Source organism: Halichoerus grypus, chromosome 7, assembly GCF_964656455.1.
Source record: "Halichoerus grypus chromosome 7, mHalGry1.hap1.1, whole genome shotgun sequence".
In the NCBI taxonomy this organism is placed as follows: Eukaryota; Metazoa; Chordata; class Mammalia; order Carnivora; family Phocidae; genus Halichoerus; species Halichoerus grypus.
This window is the reverse complement of record NC_135718.1, coordinates 12094453-12122173: the sequence shown is the minus strand read 5'-3', so window position 1 is coordinate 12122173 and position 27721 is coordinate 12094453. Positions and strand designations below refer to the sequence as shown.

The following is a 27721-nucleotide window of genomic DNA, read 5'->3' as shown; positions in this document are numbered from 1 at the left end:
GCCGGAGGGTGAGCGTTGCCGCGGAGGAGAGGCGGGCCTGCGAGCGGGTTGCTGGGAGCGGTGAGCTGCTGTTGCTGCGGCGGCGGCGGCGGTGGAAAATGGCTGCCGCTGAGGCGGTGGACACTCAGCTGATGCTCGGAGTCGGCCTGATCGGTGAGGACGAAGGCTCCCTGCCCCGCAGGCCCGCGCCCCAGTTCCGCCTCCGCCTCCGCCTGGGCTGGGGTGGTCTCTGCTCCCGCGGCCTCCGGCGCCGCCCGCGGTGAGGAGGTCGCGGTCCCCTCTGTTGGGCCTGGGCCGGGGGCTGCGGGGCCCGGCCTCCTCGGCGCGGGGACTCGGTCAGTCGCCCTGGGCCCGTCCGTCTGCGGTCTCGCGTGGGACCCGCTCGGGCCGGGCAGCGGGGCGGAGGGACCCCGGGCCTCCTCCCGGACGCCCGGTGCTGCAAACGAGCCCGGACATCGAGGGTGACCGAGCTCCGGCGGCTGCAAGGGGGCCGCTGCACAGGCGGGGGGGGGCTGGGCGGAGAGCCGGTCGAGGGCCGCGCAGCTGGGAGGCTGCGGGGCCGACCTCGGAGCTTCGGGGAGCCACGCGTGACTGCCTGCCCTGCACCGGGCTGGCCCGGATTATGTGGTTGAGCGGTTCGAGTCTCGGTGGCTAACTGTGCCAGCCCGAGTACTGAGCATGATGCACGAATTACCTCCCGTTAGACTTCTACCACGGCTCCGGGGGGTGTAGGTAATGTTTGATGGCCACATTTTGGAGAAGCAGATGGAAGCCCAGGGTGTCATTTGTGCCGGACGCACGCTAGGAAGTGGTGGAGCCAGGTTTGGGACCCTTGCAGTCTAGCCGCGGAGCCGCAACTCGTACCAGTGGAGGAATCCTGCATCATAAGATAAAGCTCATGCTTGTAGCCGGAGTGTCCACATAATCTCATATGGTGGGGTCCCGGTTAGTTTTGAGGAAATAGTGGTTGAGGAAGTACGTTGGGATCTTTGGGTGTGCCTGAGCCGTGTGCAGTGTTTCAGGGTTGGGTGTTTCAAGGAACCATTCATCCCATAGGCTGCAGCGAGCACCCGGTTGCTTGAATGACTGTCGGTTCCCTGCGTGCCATTGTCCTTTGAAATAATACTCTATTGAGATTTTCTCAAACACCTAAACATTCTGTTCCTCTAATGTAGAAGAACATTGCTTGCGTTTAGCAAAACTGTCTATATTTTCAGTGTCTCAAAGGAGTGCATTTATCTGGGAATGGCTTCCTGTATTTATTTCTGGTGTGATTTTAAAACAAAACCTAATTATTTCAGGCATCTTAGTCCTACTTGAAGGCACTTCTGAATGAGGTTGGGTTAAATGCTGACTTTATCTGGTAACAGCAAAGACGAAGATGACTTATAATCATTTTAAATTCAGCAGGTTTTGTATTTTTCATGTGGACACGGATTTAAAAGGGATTTGCTTCAATATAATGGTGGGGGAGGGAGCGCCTGGGTGGCTCAGTTGGTTGGGCGACTGCCTTCGGCTGGGGTCATGATCCGGGAGTCCCAGGATCGAGTCCCACATCGGGCTCCCTGCTCAGCAGGGGGTCTGCTTCTCCCTCTGACCCTCCCCCCTCTCATATGGTCGCTCTCTCTCTCAAATAAATAAATAAAATCTTTTAAAAAAATAATAATGGTGGGGGAGAGCTCTCTGTCCCCCTTATGAAACGAGTAGGAGCCAGGTGTCTGTAGTTGCTGGCGCTGAATGATGGAGATGGGGGAATTCATTTTTTAAAATTCTCTTTTCTAAATGCTTGGTATTTTTCATAATAAAATTGTTTTTTAAAATCTATAGAGTAGATCAAAATCTGCATCCTTCCTGCTATATGTGCAATAACTGTTTTTCTGAAGTTTGGCTACATTATTGAGGTGTTCACTTTGATGATGACACTACATACACGATGGCATAACCATTATTATTATTATTACTATTTTAAATACAGAATTTGCACAAGCAGTAACGTTTCACCATTTTCTTCATCCCCAGTTTTGTTTTTAACAAACGCTTCCTATGTATTTATTAAAGATCCTTCTCAATAGATAAAAATATAATGATGAGTTTATGAGAATTTGTGTGGGAGGGGAAGGGTAAAGGGGAAAACCTCTACCAAAGCTGTAAGGCTAAATATTCATTCATGATTTGTTATAAAAGCTTTTTACTCAGGTGGCCTAAAACTCAAGATCAGGAGAGCTAGATAATTTGACCAGTAGAGGTAGGTGGGCATTTGGGGTCACATGTGCTCCGGGATGCTTTGTAAAATGGGATGTTAAAACTGATTCCACTAAATGCTTCTGAGTAACCAATCAATTCACTTCCTTGCTGCTGTTTGACATTCTCACAGTGACCATCTTTCCACCGTAGAAAAGGACACAAATGGAGAAGTTCTGTGGGTATGGTGTTATCCTTCCACGACAGCTACTTTAAGGAATTTACTGCTGAGAAAATGCTGCCTTACAGATGAGAGCAAACTTCTCCATCCCTTCGTCTTTGGTCAGTACAGAAGAACATGGTTTTATATCACAACAATCGAAGTTCCAGATTCTTCAGTTTTGATAAAGGTATGACTGCATAAAGGTCAAACAACCAAAAATAATTAACATGATGTTACATTATTCCAGTCACTCTTAGCTTTTGACATTATCATTCACATACGCTTTTGAAAAATACTAAACATGATTTTCATTGGGAATGTTCCCTTTCAGGTTTCACTCTCATTTATTCTATAAACTTTTGTTGGTGTATATTATGTGACTGACCCTGTGGTTGGGGTAGTGAAGCCCTTTCCAGGTTATACTCTTTTGGAGTAGAAATGTGGAAGAACTTTGAAAGTCATGACTCTGATTAATAAAAGTGGAAAGAAGCATTTTTGTATAATTAAAAACTATTTTAAAGGATAAAATTATCCTTGGCATAATTAAGAAAACTTGTTTCATTTGTGGATGGTAAGGATATATTAAGAATAGAAAGGAGAATTAAGGAAACTCATGTATTCGGTAAGCTTTTTGTGTGTGTCATTTGATACGAACATTATCAATGTGACATGTTGAAAACCAGTATGTGGTCATTGTGGGCTTTCCTAATCCCAAGCAACCAGCACGTTTTTTTCAAAGAAAAGAAATATTAGAAAGTGGCTAAACTCCTGGCGTGTTCCTAGGTGGGAACTTCCTTTACCTTCCAGGGCTACTTTTATAACCAATAACCAGACTATATGAAGCATGTCCAAGATACCAGTTTAAATGTAAGGAATTACATTTAAAATAACAGGAAGGCAGCTATTTAAAACTGCTAGAGGTTTCGGGTGCCTGGGTGGCTTAGTCGGTTAAGTGTCTGATTCTTGATTTTGGCTCAGGTCATGATCTCAGGGTCCTGAGATCGAGCCCCAGGGCAGGCTCCACGCTCAGCAGGGAGTCTGCTTCTCTCCCTCTGCCGCAGCACCCCCCCCACATGCGCATTCTCTCTCTCTCAAAATAAATAAATAAAATCTTTAAAAAAATAAAGAACTTCTAGAGGTTTAAGATGAAACAGATTCATAACTAGAAAATGTAAATTGCAAAAAAGATAGTTTTCATTGTGTTATAAAAGCTTTGGTTTAGGGGCGCCTGGGCGGCTCAGTTGTTGAGCGTCTGCCTTGGGCTCAGGTCGTGATCCCGGGATCCTGGGATCGAGCCCCGCATGGGGCTCCCTGCTCCGCGGGAAGCCTGCTTCTCCCTCTCCCACTCCCCCTGCTTGTGTTCCCTCTCTTGCTGTGTCTCTCTCTGTCAAATAAATAAATAAAATCTTAAAAAAAAAAAAAAGCTTTGGTTTATGTTCATTAAGTTCTTGCTGAGAGGTCTTAATGTATCCTCAAGTCGATTTATCTGTTTTGCCTATAGTCTGCCAAACAATAGCAACATTGATTTCAAATCTGTTTTTCAGATTTGAAAAATAGCAAGATGTAGAGATAGTTCTTACACTTCAAAATATGCTTTCTAAAAATCATATTACTTATAATGAATAATTTTCTTAAATTCATAAATTTCTTAAATGCTTTGCTTTTTATAATGTTCTGAATTTTGTCCCATTAATGGAAATAATAGGTATATGATTAGCAGAAATTTATATTTATAATAATAGAGGCATATAGATAAACTTCTTGTAATAGTCCTTTAGACTATATGGCACTCTACAGAGAATTGACTATTTCAGGAACTGTGTGATTTTTTTTTCTTTAAGATTTTATTTCTTTGAGAGGAGAGAGAGAGCACGAGAAGGGGGAGGGGCAGAGGCAGAGGGAGAAACAGGCTCCTGCTGAGCAAGGAGCCTAATGCAGGACTCAATCCCAGGACCCTGGGATCATGACCTGAGCCAAAGGCAGACGCTTAACCAACTAAGCCACCCAGGCACCCCAAGGAACTGTGTGATTTTTACTGTATGTATTTTTGTTTTCTATCCTTCTGTTTCATTAATTAATAGCTGATAAATTGGTAGGTCTAATAGCATTTCTAATTCTGCTTTGATGAGGTTAGGGGACTTTAAATGAAAACTCACATTTTTGATACTTGAAATATATTTGTGTTTTTGAAAAAATTTTAACTCTGAAAGTATTACATTCTTATCTAGGAAGTTAAATATTTATGTATATGTAACTATATGTCATTTATATGCATGTGTATATAAGCATAAAAGTATAAAAAAGCAAGTGAAAACTTGGTTACATTTTGATCTTTTCCTTTTAATGCCGGTCTGTCTTGTACAGAGGTTTGCTAGAATATAGTAATAAAAATTAAATCTATGAAAGTGTCTTTAAAAAGTATACTTTTTTGTTTCTTTTGGACAGGTGACTCATTTTTCTATTGTTCTGACCGCCAAAGATTTTAACCCAGAGAAATATGCCGCCTTCACTAGGATATTGTGTAGGTCTGTATGAAAACTGTATTAAATGCTATCATACAAAAATGAAGATCTTATTCAATAGTTACATAGCAGATTTCTACGCCAAGGAAGCAAATTTCAGCCCTCTGCCTCCCCACCTTAATCTTTACTTGCCCTCCAGAAACTGTTTTGTAAAGAGGAACTTTCTCTTCTGCTTTGATGACACTTCTCCTCTTATTTGGGAAAATGGTGGAAGGGAGGAGAAAAAGCAGTTTACACAACTATTGCAGTTCCTGGGGATTTTGAGTCACTTGCCACTTTTGGTCTGCTGCTTCTACTCACTTCCAATTTAGAACTTTCCTTAGCAGGATGGATAAGTTAAAAGTGCTGGTGAAGTGATAAGCTGGTTCATAGGTGTCAAAGTCTGTGTGTGGGAGTCATTTTGGGGAAAATTAACAGGCATTTTGAATTATGCTAAAGCACAGGAAAATATTTCTTAGCTGGAATGCTGAGAAGCTGAGAATCTGATGAATTGGTTAATTGTGATTCGGGTAAACTTTAGTTTCATTCCAGCTATTGAAAAAAATTATGTAAAATATACCAATCTGCTTTCTTGCCTTGGTAAGTATAAGCAGTAGAGTTAATGAAATCTTTCTTATATGTTAGGGACATTGGTTTTTCCTTAATCAGGGCTTTGAGAGGTTTTGTTTTTTTTTAATATTGTTGTCACTAGATAGACTTGTAATTCTAATGTTACTTATTACAACCTCAGCCCTCAGGCTTATGCCCAATAAGTAGTTTTGGGGTGGGGGGTAAAGGGGGTTGTTTTTGTTTTTCTCACTATAAGCCTGATAAATGGTTGCTTTTTTTTTTTTTTTGCCATTTTTGTGTGTGAACATTCATATATACATATCTATAGCGGAAGTCTACTTTCTCATTACTTAAGGGTTTCAGGTAGGTTTATATTTTGACAAAATGCAGTTTTACTGGTTTTGCAGCCAGCTATGATAAGAGAGGCTTCTTGCTCTCATAAGTTCCAGGTATATAGTGTACTGTGGGACACAAACAGTTGTCTGCTACTGTCGCACTGACACAAAAGGAGATTATTATCATTAAGAAGAGACACCGTCTAGAAGCCATGAGCTAAAAACACTGCAAAGTTGTTTTTGAACAAACACTGGACTCTCATTTCATTGGATTGGGTCAAGGTTAGGTTACCCAATGAATTCACTGGGAAATATCCTGGGGCCCAGACTGTAAGGTTGCTTTAGACCCCACTTCCTGCCCAAGAGGAAGCCCGAGGGGTTCCTCACCTTCTGCAGCGCCGTGGCATTATTGCATTCTGGACGCTTCTCCTGTCACAGTTTGGTAGGTGAAATGAGGACTCAAAGCTATTGGCAGCCACCTCCTCTGCCCCCCACCCCTTACTGCACTTGCCCTCGCCTGTGTTCATACCCACACACTCCTGCACGCACACATGCACACACTTACCTCACTAACGTGTCTGTGTGCACAGGCACATAGACCAACACTTTTCAGTGATGCTGAGGTTACCATGGAGGGGCTCCTTTCCATCTCTGGGGAGAGGAGCGGGCAGCATGCCTTCTACAGTTTGCTGCTCACAGTGGCCGTGGGAAGCCCACATGAAGGGGTTCGTTCCCTGTGTGGGGTCCAGGTCATTTGCCATGACCCCCTTCATCTTCTCGTCCCTCCAGCTGGTGGCCGTGGCAGAGAACCCGGGTTGCCTGCACACGGAGTCAGTTGTCCGTGCCCGGTGTGACAGCCTGCGGCCGGCCCATCTGAATAAGTTCCCCTCAGTTGCACTTTGTGGTTTTCCTACAGAATGATTTTGGGGGAATTCCTCCCTCTGTTCAGTATTTCATGGCCCAGGTTGTCATGGAAAAAGTAGTCTTACCCTATTACTCTTCCTATGTTTCTCTTCTCCATTACTGCATATGATTATCTATTTTACAGTTTTAATGGTGTGTTGTTTGTTTGGTGGTTGTAATGTAAGCACATAGTAAAAAATTACAAACAATACAGAAAGGTATACAATGAAAACTAAGTCCCTTCTTTCCCCTATTCCCAACCTCCAAATGGAGACATTTTCTCCATATAGAAACGTGTGTATGAGTTCATGGGTTTGATAATCTTATATGTATATGATAGTTTACCATATTCATTGTTCTCTACCTTTTTTTTCTCAATTTCTCAAAAAACACAATGATTGACAAAATTTGGTTAGTAGTTAAAACACTTGCTTTCCTTCACAATGTACAATAAATATGATTTTCAGTTTGATCTGTTTTAAACCATGATTTTATTTTCTTTCCAGTTTTCTATCCCTTTAGCTACTAAAAGACCCAAGTAGGCCCAGTCCTGCTTCTCAGGCACAATTTAGATTTAGTTATTCACAGGAAGAGATTTTAGGGGAACTGATTTTAGGGACTGATTTCACATATGAGCTATAAATGCAGCCAGTTTCCTGTCAGCATTTTCTGGAACTTGATGATGAATATATCTAGAGTGCATTTATCACCAGAAACTTAAAAGAGTTTGGTTTCTTAATTACCTAAATATAGCTACCTCTGGTAACTCTGATAATAAATATAGGTTCTATAATTAGTGCTTTCTTTGTGAACAACGCAAAACTCCTTCCTTGTCAAAGGAAGTCCCAGCAATAAGATAGAGTTGTTTCAACTAGAAACTATTTGTGAACATAAGATATAGAGAGATAAGTATGCCATATTTTTAAGAATAATGGGGCCTCAGAGAGTCCACAGCTCATTCTCCTGCCTGAGTGGACGATAGCAGACTTCCCCAGATGTAAGGAGAAAGCCACCTTCCGGGAATTGTTGAAGATCTCTCGAGTGGTTATTTTTTTGATACATTTTCAAATTAAATTCTAGAAGTAGTTATATCATGAAAAGATTCAGGCATTCAGAAGTGTATTAGCAAGTTGACTTAGACTTTGTAGTAAGGACCCATACGTAGCCTTGGTTTGCATTGCTCCGTGTGGTTCATGCTGAATAAAAGCATGGTTGCTTTTTGTCTTTTCTTGCAGAATGTACCTGAAACATGGGAGCCCAGTTAAAATGATGGAGAGTTACATTGCAGTTCTCACAAAGGGGATATGCCAGAGTGAAGAAAATGGCTCTTTCCTTAGTAAGGATTTTGATGCCCGAAAGGCCTATCTTGCAGGCTCCATCAAAGGTAAAAAAAAAAAAAAAGGCACAGAACAAAAACCCATCCCAGATAGTTCCATCCCAATAACAGTATATTCCCCAAGCCCAGAGCGATCCTCATTAGACTGATATTCCATCTTCCTGTATACTTTCATCTATGTAATATTTATTTGTTAAACAGGAGGGTAATTCAACTTCTACATTGCCTTATTTGATTAGAATTCTATTTAGGAAAGCAGGTTTTTTGGTGGTCCTTTCCATAGGATTCTGACAGTTAATATAGAAATGTTCTTTCACAGGTAAGCTGAATCTCACGGCTTGAGTCTCCACTGACTTCCATAGTTTTTCTTTCCTTACATTTTAGTAGTTACTTCTTCGATGTGGAGAGCTCCAGCCCCTGACCCAGCGTTCTTAACTCCCCACCTTTCTCTCCTAGCTGTAACATCCCAAATGGCAGTACAGGGCCGAGCCACAGACTTCAAGGTCCTTAAAAGGGAGGAGAGGGGAGCTCGGAGGGTCATGCTAGCTGTCATTCTTGCCCTCCCACAGTGCTGTGTTTGCTCTTGATCCTACTGTTCTATACCGTTTCGAAGCATCCCTGTTGGAGCGTTAGGTTTGTCTGGCTATCTCAAAAGGACCTAAGTCATGACGTGTGTATGTGTGTGGGGTGGGGGAGGGTGTCGGTGAACTTTTTTTTAGAACATAAGGATTTTTCATGACAGAAAGATGCTGGTTCCCTTCCTATCATTTATTCTACTTTCTTGTGGCTTCATCTCTGCATCCAGCACAGAGTCCCTTGGGGGGCAGGTCGAGGCTGCTATAGCATCCGTCCTAGGGAGCAGATAGGGATTTCTATGCCCATCAAGGGCATAAGGTACTTCTTTTCTTTGTTCTCTGTATTGAAAATATTTCTGTATTCTGTATATAGAAAAGAATCTCTGTAAATACAAAAAATCCTTTCCAATAACAGTGTTATTATTTAATGCAGTAATATTTTAATTTCTTGTGTTTTAAGATATTGTATCTCAGTTTGGAATGGAAACTGTTATCTTACACACAGCGCTGATGCTAAAGAAAAGAATTGTCGTCTATCACCCCAAAATAGAAGCTGTCCAGGAGTTCACCAGGTATTGTCTCTGGTCATTAAAAAGTGGAGGCTTTGTTGGCAGCCATTATGGTTCAATCTGTGTTCCTTTGTGCTCTGTGCTGTTGCACATTTGCTATAAATAGAATGTGTTAGGCTGTGGGTGAAATGCCATTTTGGTCTAATGTGTCAGGTGAGATTTAGTAGTTCGAGGCCACTGAATTTAGGCAGATTCTTCTTTAAATTTAGAAGTATGAATACTTTAGAGCAGGGAGTTTAACCGTTTCCTTGCCAGACAGTAAATATTTTAGGCTTGTAGGCCATAGGTTTTCTGTCCCAACCACCCAACTGCATATGTAAATGAATGAGCACGTCTGTGTTCTGGTTACAACACAAACAGCCAATCCATGGTCACAGTTTCCTGACCCCTGTTTTAAGTAATTCATTCATTTTTTCCACTTTTACCACAGACTCTTTCTTCTTTTTCTTTTTTTTTTTTTTTAAGATTTATTTATTTGAGAGAAAGAGAGCACACATGCGCAGGTGGGAGGAAGAGGGACAAGCAGACTCCACACTGAGTGTGGAGCCCACTACGGGACTCAGTCCCAGGACCCTGGGATCATGACCTGAGCAGAAGGCAGATGCTTAACCGACTGAGCTACCCAGGTGCCCCTAAAACATTGCATTACTTTAACTTGAAGCCTGGAGGTTTTGGCACGTTTAGCTTTCGTTCTCCCCTCTGTTTCTGATAGCCAGTTTCCTCCTGGGGAAGAAGAGGAAGGAGGGTGGGCTGAGTCAGGTGCGGGCTGGCAACCATTTGAGTTCTTGCCTTAATTCCCTAGGACTCTGCCTGCCCTGGTGTGGCATCGACAGGACTGGACCATACTTCATTCCTATGTGCACCTGGATGCCGATGAGCTGGAAGCCCTGCAGATGTGCCCAGGTAGGTGACAGCATCTCAGGGGACGAGAGCCTTGGCTTTATCCAGGGTTGTTGTTGGTTTGGGGGAGTATTTTTGCATTCCTAAAGGGAATAATGATTTATTATTTCTTTGGTAAATGCAACCAATTCTTTTTCCTTAAAAGAATTATTTTTAATTTTTAAAAATATTGCAGTAAAATATCCATAATACAAAATTTACCATCATAATCATCTTTAAGTATGTAATTCAGAGGCACTAAGTACATTTCACTTTGTTGTACAACCATCACCAAAATACGATTTATTTTTAATTTGTAAAGTTTCCCTGTCAGTGATTTGACTTAGACTTTATTTTGAGCCTTTGCATATTTTTTCTCAAAGGAAAAATAAAATTATTTTTTAATGACGTTATTGTACTTGTATAAAAATTTTTAATGGTAAGATTCTGAGAATAGGGCACTTGGGTGGCTCAGTCGGTTAAACGTCTGCCTTCGGCTCAGGTCATGATCCCAGGGTCCTGGGATCGAGTCCCACATTGGGCTCCTTGCTCAGCAGAGAGCCTGCTTCTCTCCTGCCTGCCGTTCCCCCTGCCCCCTGCTTGTGTTTGCTCTCTGTCTCTCTCTCTTGCTCTCTCTGTGTCAAATAAATAAAATCTTTAAACAAACAAAAAAAAGATTCTGAGAATAATAACAGTATTATTTATATCTGTAGGAATTCTAATATTGTGGTGACATAGTCTTTTGTTTTTGTTTCTTTAAGGTTATCATGCCCTTTATACTTTTATGGTCTTAAAAGATTCTTTCATAAAGTGATAATGATAGATGATAGGGGCTTTTGTTGTTGCTTTTTCAATTATGAAAAATTTCTTACATATAAACCAAAATGCAATATTTATGCAGGTTATAAAAAAATTAAAAGAACACTCACAGACACACCAGAGATGAAAAAGTAGAATACTGTCTGTACTTTGAAGCATCTCATGTACCTTCCCATCTCATTCCTCACTCCCTTCCTCTAGCCCCGTACATAGAAACACATAGCTCTAAATAATATATTGTTTAGTTTTACTAAACTAACTTTATATATGTGGATTCATGATATATGAATTCTTCTGTGGCCTGTGTTTTGGTTTTTATTTTATTTTTGCTTAACAGTATTTTTGTAGGATTTTGTATTTTCATGTGGCTATTTGTAGTCTCGTTCATTTTCGCTGCTGTATAGGATCCCATTAAGTGATATACCATAGTTTATTCACTCGGACTTTTTTCCTTATTCTTATTTATTTATTTATAAGATTTATTTATCTATTTCAGAGAGAGAGAGGGAGGGAGAGAGAGAGAGAGCAAGTGGGGGGTGGAGAGGGGCAGAGGGAGAGAATCTCAAGCAGACTCCCCACTGAGTGTGGAGCCCGATGCAGGGCTCAATCCCAGGACCCTGAGATTATGACCTGAGCCTAAATCAAGAGTCAGTCACTCAGTGGACTGAGCCACCCAGGCGCCCCTCTCATTTTTCACTTTTAAAACAGTGCTGCTACGGGCATTCTTTTTTTTTTTTTTTTTTAAGATTTTATTTATTTATTTGAGAGAGAGACACAGCGAGAGAGGAAACACAAGCAGGGGGAGTGGGAGAGGGAGAAGCAGGCTCCCCGCCGAGCAGGGAGCCCGATGCGGGGCTCGATCCCAGGACCCTGGGATCATGACCTGAGCCGAAGGCAGACGCTTAACGACTGAGCCACCCAGGCGTCCCTGCTACAGGCATTCTTATTATGGGTCTCTTGGTGCACACATGTAAGACTTTCTCTAGGTCATACGTCAGGAAGTAGAATGTCTGGGTTGTAAGGGAAGCAGATTCTCAAGCTGCAAGGCAATGGCAAATGTTTTCCTCAGAAATTGTACCAATTTACCCTCTTACCAGTGTAGGAGAGGTCCCATTGCTTCATGTCCTCAACAACACTTGGTTACTGTCAAACTTTAAAATGTTGGCCAACTGGGGTGCTTGGGTGGCTATTAGTTTCAGGTATACAAAGTAGTAATTCGACAATTATATCCATTATGAAACATTCACCATAATAAATTTACTCACCATCTGTCACCCTATTAAGTTATTACAGTATTATTAACTATATTCCCTATGCTGTACTTTTCATCCCTGTGACTTACTTATTTTATAACTGGAAGTTTGTACCTCTTCATCTCATTCACCCATTTTGCCCATCCCCTTACTCTAGAAATCCTAATTTTAATGTGCTGGAATTTATTAAACTTTTTTTTTATGACTTTAGTTTTTATATTTTGTGTAAGAAAATCTTTATACCAAGGGTAGAAGCATATTTCGTAAAAATTTAGAAAGTGTTTTTTCTTCCCCATTTAAGTCTTTAACGTACCTAGAACTAGTTTTTTTGTAATGAGTTTGGGATTTTTTTTCCCAGTTGGAAAGCCAGTTGGCCCAGGACTACTTAGTGAGTGGGGTACTCTTTTCTCCAGTAATCCGTATCATTTCTGTCAAATATCATATTTTCTCATGTGAGTGAGTCTGTGTCTGGCTGGCCTGCAGTTAAATTTTTGTTGCTGTTGCTGTTATTTTTTAAATGTTTTCTTTTGGTAAAGCAAAACTTTAGCATTGATAAATTGGTCCTGAAAAAATTTTTTTTTGTTTTTAATTGTACTGCTGAGTGAAATCTGAAAAATCTGGTAGCTGTTGTTTTAGCATCAGTTCCAAAGGTCTGCTAATTCTTGAGTTGCCCTGATTCCTTGAGCACTTATTGTTTCTTCTTCCTTTTTTTTTAATTTCTTAAAAAAAAAATTTTTTTTATTAATACAGTATTTATTTGTCTTTCCTCTGTCACACCCTGAGCCAACCACTTTCCCCAGGCTGCCTGGGGAGGTATAGGAAAAGGAACACACAGGGCAGACGAGACTCGGGAGAAAGACCTATGGGAGGTGGAGACGGCTCCTTCACCTGGGGAAGAGGATGAGAAAGGCCACCATCAGGCACAAGAGCCCCATGGCCTCTGAGAGGGCAAAGTCCAGAACGGTGTAGGAGAAGAGCTGTTGCTTCAGAGAGGGACTCCTGGCATAACCAATGATGAGGCTCCCAAACACAGTCCCAATTCCAGCCCCAGAGCCAGCCACCCTACCATGGCAGCCCCAGCCCCAATGAACTTGGCTGCTATATCGACGTCCCTTGCAATGGCGCTGGTTTGGAAGCTGCGGCTAGGAAGAAGTGAGGTCAGGGGACGTGGGGCTGCCAAGCCGCTGAGGCTCTCATCTGTCGGTGTCTCTGGTGGTTTTAGCACCACTGCAGACAGTGATGGGCTCAACAGCTGAGAGGTGCCCCTGACCAAGAAGGGGGTGGAGACAAACTTGGCACAGGCGGACATTTTCAGGGGCTGAGGGGCTGTGGCAGGAGAGCTGCTCCCAGTGCAGAGAAGACAGAGAGTCCTTGAGCATTAATTGTATCAGATTTGAAACCGGTGAAGGATGATGCTGCTCCCAGCATGCTGTCCCTGAGAAAGCCGGGTGTTTGCTGTGGTTTCTTAGAGACAAAGACCTAAACGGGGACCACTGGTCCATAGAACCCTTGCCGCCTCGGCCTCAGCATCATTCTTGACCTGAATAGCAATGACTGAAAAGTAAATGCCTTCTTCCTTGACACTAAAATCTAGTTTGGGGTCATTTAGAGTTGTATGAGCTTCTTCAGGCAACTGACAATAGTGAAGTCTTAAGAAATGCCGGGGCACCTGGGTGGCTCAGTTCATTAAACGACTGCCTTCGGCTCAGGTCATGATCCCAGGGTCCTGGGATCGAGCCCCACATCGGGCTCCCTGCTCAGCGGGAAGCCTGCTTCTCCCTCTCCCACTCCCCCTGCTTGTGTTCCCTCTCTCGCTGTCTCTCTCTCTCTCTCTCTCTCAATTAAATAAATGAATAAAATCTTAAAAAAAAAAAAAATAGAAATGCCCAGGGTACAGCTGATGTACCCTGAATAAAACAGTGAAGAAAAGCACCTGATGAGCTTTTTTTTTTTTTTTAAGATTTTATTTATTTATTTGAGACAGAGAATGAGAGAGAGCACAAGAGGGGGGACCGGGAGAGGGAGAAGCAGACTCCTCGCTGAGCAGGGAGCCCGATGTGGGACTCGATCCCGGGACTCCAGGATCATGACCTGAGCCAAAGGCAGTCGCTTAACCAACTGAGCCACCCAGGCGCCCCTGATGAGCTTCTAGATTCAATTCTCTTTTGATACATTCACAATAGGATTTGTTCCTACTCCAGTAATGTTGGTCATCTTTGTAATGCAGGTTACATCGCTGGATTTGTGGATTTGGAGGTGAGCAATAGATCAGACCTCTATGACGTGTTTGTGAATCTGGCAGATAGTGAGATTACCATTGCTCCACTTGCAAAAGGTTCGTTCTCTGTTCTGTTCTGTTGTTGATACAAAATGTCATCAAGCAGTTGTACTTTTTAAAAATAATTAATTTTTAAACATTTTAATTCCAGTGTAGTTAACATACAGCATCATGTTAGTTTCAGGTGTACAATATAGTGACTCAGCAGTTCAATATGTTACTGCTCATCAAGATAAGTGTACTCTGAATCTCCTTCACCTGTTTCCCCCATTCCCCCTGCCTACCTTAAGCAGTTCTGTTTTTTAGGCTGATTCTCTAAAACTGGTATTCGAGGGCCTGCTTAGCATGCTGTGCTGAAACTGTAGGGATTTTTCTGTGTCTAGAACACGACGTTTATTCTTATGGGTCTCGCCATGGTAGTAATACATTCGGGGTGCTTAGGCCATACAGTGTATGTTAATAAGATAGCCTCTTTATCTTGTTTCTCCAGGTCTCTGTTTAAACAAGCTGTATTAGGGATCTCTTGCTGCATAACAGATCACTTCTAAACTTAGTGATTTAAAACAGCAAATATTGGTTATCTCAGTTTCAGGACTGACTTAGCTGAGAGGTCAGTTGAGGTCAGCTGAGAGGTCCTTGACTGAGGATTCAGTCAAGATAACTGCCAGTGCTGCAGTCCTCTGGAGGCTCGACTTCTGAGTTAACTCACGTGGCTTTAGCAGGAGGCCTCACCACGTGGGCCTCTCCGTAGAGCAGCTCGAGTGTTCTCATGACCCAACAGCTGGCTTCCCCAAGAGCGAGTGGTCCGAGAGACAGAAAGACCACGGTGCCTTCTGACTCGCTCTCAGAAGTCATACGCCAGTTCCTCCATGTCTGTTTGTTAGAAGGAAGTCATTAAGTCCAGTCCACACTTAAGAGAGAGGAAGTATGCTCCCCCCCCCGCCCTCGAAGGACAGAGGATCAAAACAGGTGTAGAAGTTGAGCAGCGCACAAGGGCTGAACATGACTCCTGTGTGGAAAATCTTTTTGAAAGATGTGTCAGTAAGCACAGGGGAATGGAGGTCATGGCCTTTTGTAAAGCCAAAGTGATAAGAAACTAGTGGTGGCCCGGGCCACTTAAACTGCTAAAGCATTAGGACCAGAAGGGGTGGCCATCTCCCTGCTGCCTGGGGTTTCTCCGAGTCTATAAAGTGGGCCCATCTCAGCCAGCATTATGCGAATGGAGTTTGGTCCTTGGAGTGACAACAGAAATGTTTTTATTTTGAACATGAGGTATAAATCGTGATTATGCTCACCTCCTAGCACATCGTCCTACTTGGGCTCAGTAATAAGATGGAAATGCGGGAGGTTGTCAGTTGGTTGTTTTGAAAGTTCCTTCTGTGTGGTTGTTTACTTTTTCAAGTAGACAGCGTGGTTTTTATTATGTAAACTTGTAAATATTCACATAACATGTGCTTGATCTAACCAGAGGCCATGACAATGGGCAAACTACACAAAGAAATTGGCCAGCTCATTGTTCAGTCTGCAGAAGATCCGGAGAAATCAGACAGCCAAGTTATACAGGTAAGTCGTCAGTCCTCCGACTTCCTGAGAGTCCTGAAACGGTGTAGCTGGGCGGGGTGTGGCAGGGCTGCACGGCTGGCCGGGGGGCAGATGCTCAGACGAGGCTCTGTGGGACGGCCCTGGTGAAGATGAGCAGGTGGGGGGCACCATAGCCAAAGAGTTCTCAGGCTCTGGGAACAGATATATACAGGGGGCTGGTGCTGAAGGCCAGCGTTTGTAGTGAGAAGTGTAACCCCCCAGTGGTCTGGAATGCTTTTCTGGGCCGCCAGTGCATTCTGTGCTCCTAGCAGAATTTTTGTGGAGGAACGCATTGTAAAGAGAAGGTTGCTGCTGAGCAGGGGAATTTAGAGAGAGTGTCTTAATCTAGCTTTGATGTATTGTGTTCAGAACATCAGTAAGCATATAATCAGATCCCTGCCAAAGTGGGCAGCCTCTGGGATCACAACCCGCAGGGCTGGCTGCCTGTGGGGTCTACTTGCCTCTGGGGTTTACCTGTCAAGCTGACCCCGGTGTCCATATGGACCCGCCCCTCTCCCCTTGCCAGATTGGGATAGTCAAAGAGTTTATTTAAGCCTATGTGGTGATAAAGCCCCTCCTCTGCACTGCAGCCTGCCCAGTCTCCTCTCCTGTCTGCTGTCTTTTTGCATTGCGCCCGTTCCCAGCTCTTTGCTCCTCTCCTGGGATACACTTCCAGCCCGGCCTCTCCCAGGCCCTGGCTCATCTAGACCCTCGTGTCATCCCATGGGGGCCAGAGGTCATTGTCTGCACTTGTGCCACCTGGGGGGCCCCTCTGCTAAGCATGCCCTACTCACCTGTTTGGACCTGGCTCTTTTCTCCATTTATTCATTCATTTACCCGGAAGATATTTATTGAACACTATTTGTCAGGCATTGGGCAAGGGGTACTGTGGGGAGCAAGTCCCCTGCCTTCATGTCTTGTATTTAGTGGAGTAGATGAATAGAAAATAGTGTAAATGCCAGATCATTGTGAGCCATGATAAATGCTGTGATAGAACAAGAAGTCAAGGTAGAGAATGTTAGAGAAGGAGTCAGACAGCTCTCTGAGAAGGGAGCCTGTGAGCTAACAGATGAGAGAAGCCACGGCTTTGATGGGAACCCACCAGCAGCACTGTTCTTTCTGTTCAGTGCTGGTGGCCCATCCAGCTCTGGCCAGGAAGAGTGGGTGGGTCTTGTCCTAAGGACCTGAACACTGAGACTCTTTCTTTCTGTGTGGATCGTCATTGCCAGTCCATCCCTCTGTCAACATTTGGGTAAAAAATTGACTTTTTTTTTTTTTTTTAAGATTTGTTTGGGAGAGAGAGTGTGAGTGAGTGGGGGGAGGGGCAGACTCCCCTCTGATCAGAGAGCCTGATGTGGAGCTCGATCTCAGGACCCATGAGATCATGACCTGAGCCAAAACTAAGAGTCGGGCCCTTAACCAGCCACCCTGGTGCCCCAAAACATTGACTCTTTACAATGTTGGTTAACTATGTAAATATGAGTTTTGAATTACTGTGTTTTTCATGGACTAAAAGTGATACATAGGTGACTCTGTATAATGTATGAAGAAAGTGCCTGGCATATTGTAGGGGTTTGAAAATATTTGAATGAATGAATGATGTCAGCAAACCAAGAAAAAGACATGATTTAGTGTCAGCTCTGGTGACTCCTCAGCCATGCAAAGTGCTGTCAGTCGGTAGGAGGAATAAAGCCCATGTGACAGGTGCTGGGTTACTCACCCCAGGCAGAAAAGGACTTTGGGAGGAGATCTGTTCTAAAAATAGCAGGGTTCCTCAAAAAGTTAAACACAGGATTACCATAGATCCAGCAATTCTCCTGGATATATATGAGAGAGAATTGAAAATAGGGACTCAAGTATTTACACCCATGTTCATAGCAGCACTATTCACAATAGCCAAAAGGTAAAAAGTAACCCAAATGTCCATCAGTGGATGAATGGATAAACAAAATGTGCATAGAGTAGGATATTATTCAGCCTTAAAAAGGAATGAAGTTCTAACTTGTGCTACAACACGGACGAACCTTGAAAACATTGTGCTAAGTGAGAGAAGCCAGACACAAAAGGACAATTACTGTGTGATTTCACTTATATAGGTACCTAGAATAAGCAAATTCATCAAGGCAAAAAGTAGAATGGTGGTTACCAGGGGTTGGAGACGGGGATGGGGAGTTACTGTTTAATGGGTACAAAGTTTAGGAGGATGAAAAAGTTCTGGAAATGGATAGTAGTCATAAAACTCTGTGAATGTACTTAATGCTGCTGAATCATACACTTAAAAATGGCTAAAATGGCAAAAACAGGACACTGGCTTTTCTAAGTTGTTTTAAAAAAGTTTCAGTTTTCCTAATTTATAGTCTGATAAACTTAAAAAATAGCAGGAAGAATTTTCTTCGAATGCAACAACGATTCATAATTTTTGATGCTAACAAATGGCATATTTTCCTGTTCCATTAAAGGATATTTCCCTAAAAACGAGAGAAATCTTCACCAACCTGGAACCATTTTCAGAAGTTTCTGGTGATGGAGAAAAGCTAGTTCTCAATTTTGAGGCCCTAAAGCAAAGACGATTTCCACCAGCAACAGAAAACTTCCTTTACCATCTAGCGGCAGCTGAGCAGATGCTGAAAATCTGACTGTGACGATGTATCACTGATGAATGATAGGAAGCTCTCTCACCATGATTATCCACTAACTACGTAAAATACTGAAAATAACAAAGAAAATGTTATATTTTTAACGATTTAATTGAAAGTATTGCGATTTGACCTGAAAAAGCCCTGAAACACATATGAAAACCCTTCCTCTTTTCTCCTGATTGGTTTCCTGCCTGCGCTCAGTGTTGGACACAGTGCTGTAACCACCATAAATAACATTAGCAATGGCGTGGCGTCCCGGAGTAAGAGAGAAAAAGCTCTGCCAAGTTCTTGTGCAAATCACAGCAAACCCAAAAGCCTTCATTATTACAAGTTCCAGTTGTCTCATTGCGTAGCCACCAACTAACAGTTTATTTTCAGAAAGCTGCCTGAAATTTTGCTTTATATTCTTCTAGGAAGAACTTTTATTCCTCATGAGGAACTCTACTTTCTGAGCCAAACTAAGTTTTCTGCAGAACAGTCTAGAAGATCATTCAGAAAAGATCCTGCAGTTGCACTTTCTTGTAAAAGAAAAGAATTTTTTTTTCTTGGCCTTTGAACATTTTTGCCTATGAGGATTTTGCATAAATTTTATACTTGAGTAGACAACTTTAACAATCCATATTTATACTGTCGCAGAGGTAAGCATCTGGCCAACGTAAGCCACTAGGACTCTTTCATTAACCCTGTTGCTGGCAATGTTCTTTTGAAAAAGATGCCAGTCCTTATATGGTGGAGTAAAATAAGAAGCCCATTTTGGATGTAAATGTGTAAGTGGGACAGCAGCTTTCCGTAATTGCCAAGGCCAAGACCAGAGAGTGTCTTCAGACTTCAGTAAGAGTAATTTGACCACATATGAAGGTAACTGTTCTTGTTCAGGTTATGTATCTTTTTCATAGTTGGAGACCTAAAAGTCACAAAATAAGCATGGAGGTCTAAATTATGTATTTGTTATTTTATTCTATGTACTCAAATTAGTTATGAAAGGTTATTTTACACTCACTACTGTTGTCCTTAGAAATCTTACCTACCCAGAAAAATGTTTGTAAAAAAATCTTTATTAGATCTTTTATTCTTTGTGTTAGACATTTGTTGAGTAAAAATAAAAAATAGCCTTTTTCCCTCCCTCCTTGGGTGGGGGCAGGGGAGGATGTGGAATGAGGTGATGTTTCTAAGGCAAACAATTGAAAATTAAATCTGCACTTTATGAAAACGCATATGAACATCTTTATCTCCCTCATTTTTTGTATTGCTATATCAGCTAATGATCAATGTTGTTAAAATTAGATGATGCAGAAATAAAATGGAAATGTTTTGATACTCTGTAAGTTTTAGGCAGCTGAAGAATTGTGCCCTCTTTCTGTAATTCTCCCCACTTCGAACAAAAGATAAAACCCTTTTGTCAATGCAGATGTACTGGGGAGTTCTTACAAGACCTGTTTGAAAGTCAAGGGGTTCAGGCTCCCTTCTCCCACCCCTGGCTCGCCCCCTGCTCTCCCTGCCCTTGCCCTTCTCCCTCCCCCACTTCCCAGGGCTGGCACTTCAGTGTCTTCTTTGAAAAGATGCTCTCGCATTTCTACTCTGTCACCTGTTAGTGGCCAAGCCTCCACCTGGGGCCTTTGTATGAGTGTTGTTCTTTAATTTTGTTTAGTGTACGCCTGTGGCTATACTGAGCCATCTGGTAGAACTTTTTTTTTTTTTTTTTTTAAGTAGGCTCCACGCCCAGCATGGAGCTCAACACGGGGCTTGAACTCACCACCCTGAGATCAAGACCTGAGCTGAGATCAAGAGTCAGACGCTTAACCCAGGCGCCCTGGTAGAATTTTTTTTTTTTAAACTGATTTTTTGTTCTTGTAGGCTGTTGTGAAACCCTTTTAACCAAATTTGAAGATAACCTGTGGGACCCTGAAAGCCACAGATATATTCCTTGATTTGGGGCAGGGTATGTTGGAAACAGCCTCCAGTACGCCAACGTTTGGGTCCTGCCGTGCCGTGCACGGTGTTGTATCCTGGCCTTCCCTGATGCCCAGACAGACTTCCTGCTCTCGAGGCACAGTTTACGGGGGCACAGGGACAACAAGCAGGCTCTTCTGCTGTGGTGCGGCGAGTGCTAGACACAGTATGAGTGCTATGGGAGCACACAGAAGGGGCACCTAATTCAGTACTGTGAATCCTGGAAGGCTTCCTGGAGGGAGTGATGCCTAAGTCAGACCTGATGCATAAGCAAGAGTTAGCCTGGCAGGGAACAGCTGATATGAAGGTCCAGGAAGGAAAGACCATAGTCCATATGAGGAACGGGGTATTGGTCCAGAGTGAGGAAAAGGAGTGGCAAGAGATGAGTGAGGTTAAGGCTTTTGCCTGGCAGGGAATCTGGACTTGAACTGATGCACTGGGAAGCTGGCTAAGGCTTTTATGCAGGTGTTTGTCAGAGCAGGCTGGGGCATGGATTGGAGGAGCCAGAGGAGATGAGAGAGGAATACCAGCAGGGGATGCTGTTGCCCTGGGCAGGCTTGGGAAAGGGGCTTAGAGACCCGACACCTTGGGGTCAGCTGTGAAAGGCCTCGGGAGGGGAGGAGTAAGGGGGACACCAGTGCTCTTGGGTGATGTTACGTGGCGGTGCCATTTTCTGAGATTGGGAGGAAAAGATGGTCTCAAGTGGCTTTGTGGATGGCGGAGCGCCCGGTGCAGCAGGACGAGGGCCTGTGGCTCAGGGGAGCAAGCCCAGGGCTGGGTCTGAGCACCCAGCAGAGTGGCGGTGGGGCTGGAGGAGGGCAGTTTTAGCAGAGTGGAAGGCGGGGTGGAAACGGTGAGGGGAGACAGTCTTTGACCAAGTTTGGCTCTCGAAGGATGTTTGCTTGTTTAATAAGGCTGGTGAGTCACGTAGTTCAAATGTGATTGCGAAGGAGGGAGGAGGCCCGGCAGCTGCAGAACCAGGCCCTGAGGGAATCCGGCCGGAGGGGCCCAGAGCTGAGGGCACAGCTGGCCTTGCAAGGAGGCGGGAAGGCTGGGCGGGGGTGGGGGTGGGGGTCAAGAGGCCCGCAGATTTGGTGCCAGGAGGTTCTGTTGCTGGCCAGTTGTTTTGGTTTTCACCGTGAAGGAGGCAGGGTCATGGGCCAGTGAGGAGAGAGAGGAGGTGGGTGGCTGAGCGCAGAGATGTTAAGCAGTCCAAAACGGGAGGAAGCTGAGGAGGGAGATAGGGTGGCTCTGGGGCTCAGAGGCCTTCAGCGCTCACCAGAGGTTCCTGTTACCTTGAGATGGGCCATCAATGGAATGCCCGGGCCCTGGGCATGGTGGACCCTTCTTGATTTTTTCGAACACTCAACTTTTGGTAAGTTTATTAGTCATTTCACAGTGTCCTTCAGAGGCTGATGAACACATAGAAAATGGACTCTTCTATCAGCCGTTCTTTCTGCAGCCCCATGGGGGTGGGTCAGACAGAACGGCCTCTCCTTTCTCTTCTCTTCTTCCATCCAGGCTCGAAAGCCCAGGCAGCAGCCTTGAAAGGGCCGTGGCCTGTGTCACTGTAAGGCAACCTGTGGGCGCAGACACGTCGGGTGCCAGACCTGGACCTGCTGCAGAGTTCTCCGGTCGGACACCTCGAGCAGAGAGCAAGGTGTTCAAGCAGGAACCAAACAAATTCACCGAAAACACATCCTTACACCCCTCTGTTATAGAAGAGTTCGGTTTCTTCTGTTGCAGACTGAATTTCCTTTTCAAGTTCACTGCACTGTATCTGAAAAACAAAGTCAAACTCTTCATATTTTTTTGTTTTAGAACTTTCCTTGCCTTTAAAGTTTAAAAAATTTAGAAAGCATCTGTTTCCCAGTCCCACTTTTTTCAGTGATGTCCAGTCGATAGCACAACACATGACTTCCGAAACACTGTTATGGAGAATTTTAAATATAAACAAATGCAGAAAGAATATAATGAACCCTCATATACTCATCACTCCGGTTTATTAACAATCTGCCAGTCTTCTTTCATCCAGCATACCCAGCTTGGAGGTATTTTCTGGAGTATCTGAAGGCAACTCTCAGATCTGCCATTTTCCCTACAAATACTTCAGTGGGAAATTCCGAAAGATAAAGACTTTGTTATGTAACTGCTCTGCTGTCATCACACCTAACAAAATCAACAACAGTGCCCTAATACCCAGCCACATTCCTAGCCTAGCAAGGGGCGGAAGTACTAGCTGAGAGTGGCAGCAGGGGCGGCTTAGCGGAAGAGGAGTTTTGCAGGGGGACACGCTTCCCTGTTAAGGTCCTTGAGTTTCCAGACCAGAAGGTCGCTGCAGCCTGTGGTATGTCTGAGAAGAATATCCTGATCTTGGGCAGGGGCCTGTTGGCCTTGGGATTTCTCGACAAGCAGAGCTGGCCACCCTAGGCCAGACAAGGAGGCAGGGCCCCCACTGGCTCAGGACCACCATTCAGCCACCTCTGGGTCCACCTTGGATCAACAAGGTATTTTCAAGGTCCAGCAAATGTTAAGACTTACTTGGGTTGGTGGGGAGAGGCTCGAGAGGCGAGATGGACTCCATTTCCTGCCTCTACTCCCGCCCGAGAGCCCCTTCAAGCCTTGCAGGACCCACCTGCTGCCTTCAGAGTACAGCCTGCTTCCTCGGCCTGGCCGTGCACGTCCTGCCGTCCGGCCCCAAGCATCCTGCCAGTCACACTCAGCCACATGTGCCCAGCTACACTGGACCCCTCAGCTCTCCTATACCCCCACTTGGAATGCCCTCTTCCCTCCCCGATCTCTGTCTGTTCAAATCCATCCATGTCCAAAGCTTTCCACTTCCATGCAGCCTTCCTGGATCAGCTGGCAATTCTCTTCTTTCCCTAATTTCCCCACGGCCTTTCAGTCATGTTTACTTTCTAGCAGGTAAGCATTATTTCCATATGTGACGCATGACCCTTTCTGCAAAAACCCGTAGCATCTGCCCCACCTGCTCTCTCCTATGGCCTCAGAATTTTAAGTAGGTCCAGAAAAAGACCTCATTCCCCAGCTTCCCTTGCAGTAAGGCTTTGAGCACATGACTAAACTCTGGCCAATGCACCAGAAGTAGAAGTGCCACCTGGCCAAGTGGAATGAGGAAGGTGCCATCTTGCACCTTGAGGATGGGGCCCAACCCTAGGGATGGTGGCCTGCTGAGCTGGAAGGAATTAGACCCCTGGGGACTCCATGACACAGCTTCCTTACTGGGCTGGCTACCTCACTGTAGAGAGCAAGATGGAGTCTCTCACGTCAAATGGGAGCCTGTGAGGCAACGATGCAAGCAATTAAAGGTACGGGGCTAAACATACCAGCTACGAGGTATCGTGGGGACCAGCATCAGCTGACACCCCAGAACTGGTAACAAGCAGAAGCAGAGGAGGTCTGCAGGGGCCCAGGACCGAATGAATCCATCCATCCATCCATTCATTTATTTGAGAAAGAGCGCGTGAGCGGGAGGTGGGGGGCAGAGGGAAAGAATCTTAAGCAGGCTCCATGCCCAGCGCTGGGCTTGATCTCACAAGTCAGAAGCTTAACCGACTGAGCCACCCAGGCGCCTCCCAATTAAATCCCTTTTAAAAGGGGAGAATTTTTGCAGCAAGCTGTTAGACTCTTCAAACGTGACCCCTCTATGTCTGACCACTTAAAGGCATCTGCTGCCGAAGGCTGTGCCAGATCTCCAGACAGAACCGAGATCCTTCCCTGCTTGAACGTCAGAAGCAGCAAGTGCTGCTTTCTTCCCTCCCCCCGGCTACTGGCACTGAACCTAAACCACACATACGGGTGCCCCCCCGGTCCCTTTCTCTTCACTTCCCCCCCCAGTCTGAATGCTCACAGGTTCTAACTTGTCCAATTCAACTCTGTCTCTCTAACCGACTAGCGTGGACTTACTCCAAATCCCCCATCACCTCCAGCCAGAAAACTTCTGCAGCCCCCCATCTGTCCTCCCAGCCTCCAGGACTGGCCCCACCGACAGCCTGGCATCCAAAGGGTGGTATTTCTGAAATACAACCTGAAGAAGCCACTCCCCCCTCGAAACCTCTCCTTCATCGTCTCCATATAAAGCTCTATCACCGTGGGGGGCCTGTGGGGTCCTTCACCAGCTGGCCCCGCCACTCCGTAGCCGCACGCCCCACAGGGGAATCTCATCTCCCGGGCCCCTGGCTCCTCATCTGTAAAATGGGAAAATGAAACGTCGTCTTGAAGACGAGAGCCTGCTTGGCGGAGCCCCCAGGACACAGAAGGCGCTGGATAAACAGAACTTACACTTGTTAGCCTGCCCTGCCACTGCCCCCAGCCCCCGACTGTCGACGCTGCCTCTGCCATGCCCACACCGCCCCGGTGCGTGTCTGTGTCCCCCGCGATCCCACTGTGTCTGCGGCTACCTGTGTGCGGGGGTCTCTCCCTCACGACCCAAACCCATGCATTCAGCCCTGTCACTTTAAGTCTAGTGGCCGCCTGACTCGAGGAGGCTGGTGAGAGTGGCGGCGGTAAAGCGGAGAGGGTTGCTCTGGCCACTGGCAGGCTGTCCTGGATCTCGCCTTTCCATAAGAAGGGTGACCTCGTGCCACAGAAAGCAGCCACGAGCCAAGGACCAAAATGCTATCACAGAGTAAGGAACCAAGTTACTCCTAACATCGCAAAAGTGAATCCCACGGTCCATGATGACATGTACAAGACAAACCAGAAAGAGACCCAATTACCTAACAACAAACTCGTTGATTCTAGATTCTGACTCCCCCATGCCAGCAAAGGGAGCTCTGCAAAAGATTCTTCCTTTGGACTTCTTTTTTTTTTTTTTTTAAAGATTTTATTTATTTATTTGAGAGAGAGAGAGAGCATGAGAGGGGGAGGGTCAGAGGGAGAAGCAGACTCCCTGCTGAGCAGGGAGCCCGATGTGGGACTCGATCCCGGGACTCCAGGATCATGACCTGAGCCGAAGGCAGTCGCTTAACCAACTGAGCCACCCAGGCGCCCCTTCCTTTGGACTTATTAAAGCACACCACCCCCACCCTCAGCCAGGTCAGGATTCCTGGGCTCTGTGGTTCCTCCTCCCCCTAGGTCCCCAAATCAAAGCCCGTGGTGGCCACATGCCATTGCTTTCTCAGAGCTACTCAAGGGCAAGACCCTGTTTACTCATGGCTGACCCCAGCACCTCGCTTCCGGTCTGCCAGGGGAGGCCCTCTGTAAGTGTGTGGACTGAATCCAAGAGCCCGGGGGGAAGCCAGATCAAGGAAGCAGGGCAGCAGGAATTCCCCCAAGATTTAAAGACTTTTCTCAATGACCTAACCTGCAGATCAGCCACCTGCTCCACTCCCGAGTACCAAGGCAATCCAAAATAAGTATTCGCAAAAGGGTTCACTGTTACCGTAATCTTACTGTGACAAACCATGTCCTAAGAGGTGGGCCTGGGACGGTTAAAAATATTTTCTAACATTTTGGGGCGCCTGGGTGGCTCAGTCGTTAAGCGTCTGCCTTCGGCTCGGGTCATGACCCTGGGGTCCTGGGATCGAGCCCCGCATCGGGCTCCCTGCTCGGCAGGAAGCTTGCTTCTCCCCCTCCCACTCCCCCTGCTTGTATTCCCTCTCTCGCTGTGTCTCTCTCTGTCAAATAAATAAATAAAATCTTAAAAAAAAATTTTTTTTTCTAACATTTTATTTTACTGAGAAGCTGCCCACCCCATCCCGCCCCTCAGCACCCTCAGAGTGAGTACAGCAACCATTTAAGAGAACTTAAAGTTTCTCTGTTATGTGCTAGCAGAGTTGCCCGAATTAATGATGCTGTGAACCTAAAATTAGATAAGTTCGGTTTGGAACAAGTTCATTCCAGAAATTTAAATACTTTTGAAGACATCACTGATTTTTTTTTTTTTTTAAGATTTTATTGATTTGACAGAGAGAGAGAGAGACACACAGTGAGAGAGGGAGCACAAGCAGGGGGAGTGGGAGAGGGAGAAGCAGGCTTCCTGCCGAGCAGGGAGCCCGATGCAGGGCTCGATCCCAGGACCCTGGGACCATGACCCGAGCCGAAGGCAGGCGCTTAACAACTGAGCCACCCAGGTGCCCCAAGACATCACTGATTTTTAACTTCAGTGGCAGAAACAAGCATTTAAAATTTCCACCTAAAAAATGCCAGAACTCAATAATACCTATTACATTAGCAATGTCCTCAACAGCAGCGACAACCCTTTGCAGAGATACTACTATCCTCAGTTCTCTTTAACAGATACGGAAACTGAATCTCAGAGAATTGAAGCAGATTGACCAAGGTCATGGAGGAGGTGGGAATTCGAATCTAGGTCGTCTGACTCATCATAAATTAGAATATATCCCCGGCGATACAACAGCACTAACACAGTAATCATTAGCTGCTGTGAGTACACAGCTTAAAATAAAAATTCAGTTCCTCGGTCAAGTCAGCCACACGGCAGGTGCTCAACAGCCTTACGTGGCTAGTGGCTGCCGTGTGAGCACACAGATCAAACATGTCCATCACTGCAGAAAGTTCCACTGCGTGGGGCATCACTATGGAGTATTAGGAAGTACTTAAAATATCTCAAAGGTTTTTAAATGTCCCAGAAAAATGCTTCTGATATACCACTAAGAAAAACAGAATCCAAAACTGCAGAAGTGATCTGAGGGGTGGGATTAAATCAAGTTATTTTTATAACTTTTGAAAACTTTGCAGATTTTTTAGAATTATTTATCTTACTCTTACAACAAGGAGAAGAAAAAGGGTTTTGAGTTTTTGTTTTTGTTTTTTTTTTTGAGAGAAATTTGAATAGGGGGCACTTACCCGTTCAATTTGTGGGAATATACTAAAAGAAACCGGCACCATCAGTCCCATTACTAAGACAGTACAAGACAGCTTGAAGGTCCATAATGACCACGGATATTGCCGGAAAAACTGGGTCCTGTAAGAGACAAGGTCACCAGGCATTTTTAGAGGCTGGCCCTCGGCTCGGACGGTCTGGCGCGCAGCCGCAGGCCCACGCCCTGGTTCCCTCACCCACAAACACGAGATACCAGCAGCCTGTGCATCAGGCCCGCGGTTAAGCACTTCGCGGGCACTGCCCATTTGATCCCCCACAACC

The 27721-nt window shown here is 45.0% G+C and overlaps 2 protein-coding genes and 1 pseudogene across 7 annotated transcripts in view; 1 reads left to right on the top strand and 2 right to left on the bottom strand.

Annotated features, from left to right (window-relative positions):
- Positions 1 to 22451, top strand: DENND10 (DENN domain containing 10). Of its 3 annotated transcripts, XR_013449589.1 has the most exons (10): positions 4 to 153; positions 2395 to 2591; positions 4850 to 4929; positions 7949 to 8097; positions 9085 to 9196; positions 9996 to 10096; positions 14372 to 14479; positions 15891 to 15985; positions 18463 to 19500; positions 22114 to 22451. XR_013449589.1 is itself a non-coding variant. In XM_036123836.2 (9 exons), the coding sequence occupies exons 1-9, from the start codon at positions 99 to 101 to the stop codon at positions 18637 to 18639; spliced, it is 1074 nt and encodes a 357-aa protein (XP_035979729.2). In that variant the 5' UTR covers positions 4 to 98; the 3' UTR covers positions 18640 to 19856. The 3 variants fall into 3 exon arrangements, 2 of the variants coding, with proteins under 2 accessions (XP_077933194.1, XP_035979729.2); XM_036123836.2 differs by lacking the exon at positions 22114 to 22451 and having other exon boundaries at positions 18463 to 19856; XM_078077068.1 differs by lacking the exons at positions 4850 to 4929; positions 22114 to 22451 and having other exon boundaries at positions 1 to 153; positions 2375 to 2591; positions 18463 to 19856.
- LOC118555619 (ATP synthase F(0) complex subunit C2, mitochondrial pseudogene) lies at positions 12877 to 13640 on the bottom strand (annotated as a pseudogene).
- The window catches only part of SFXN4 (sideroflexin 4), a 20821-nt gene continuing 15057 nt past the window's right edge, over positions 21958 to 27721 (bottom strand). For 3 of the 4 annotated variants that reach the window (XM_078077065.1, XM_078077066.1, XM_078077067.1), the window contains one exon: positions 21958 to 22372. In XM_078077065.1, the coding sequence (XP_077933191.1) occupies positions 22036 to 22372 (337 nt within the window). In that variant the 3' untranslated portion in view covers positions 21958 to 22035. Of the gene's footprint in view, positions 22373 to 27423; positions 27542 to 27721 lie in introns of all 4 variants that reach the window. The other variant, XM_036123837.2, reaches the window with a different exon arrangement.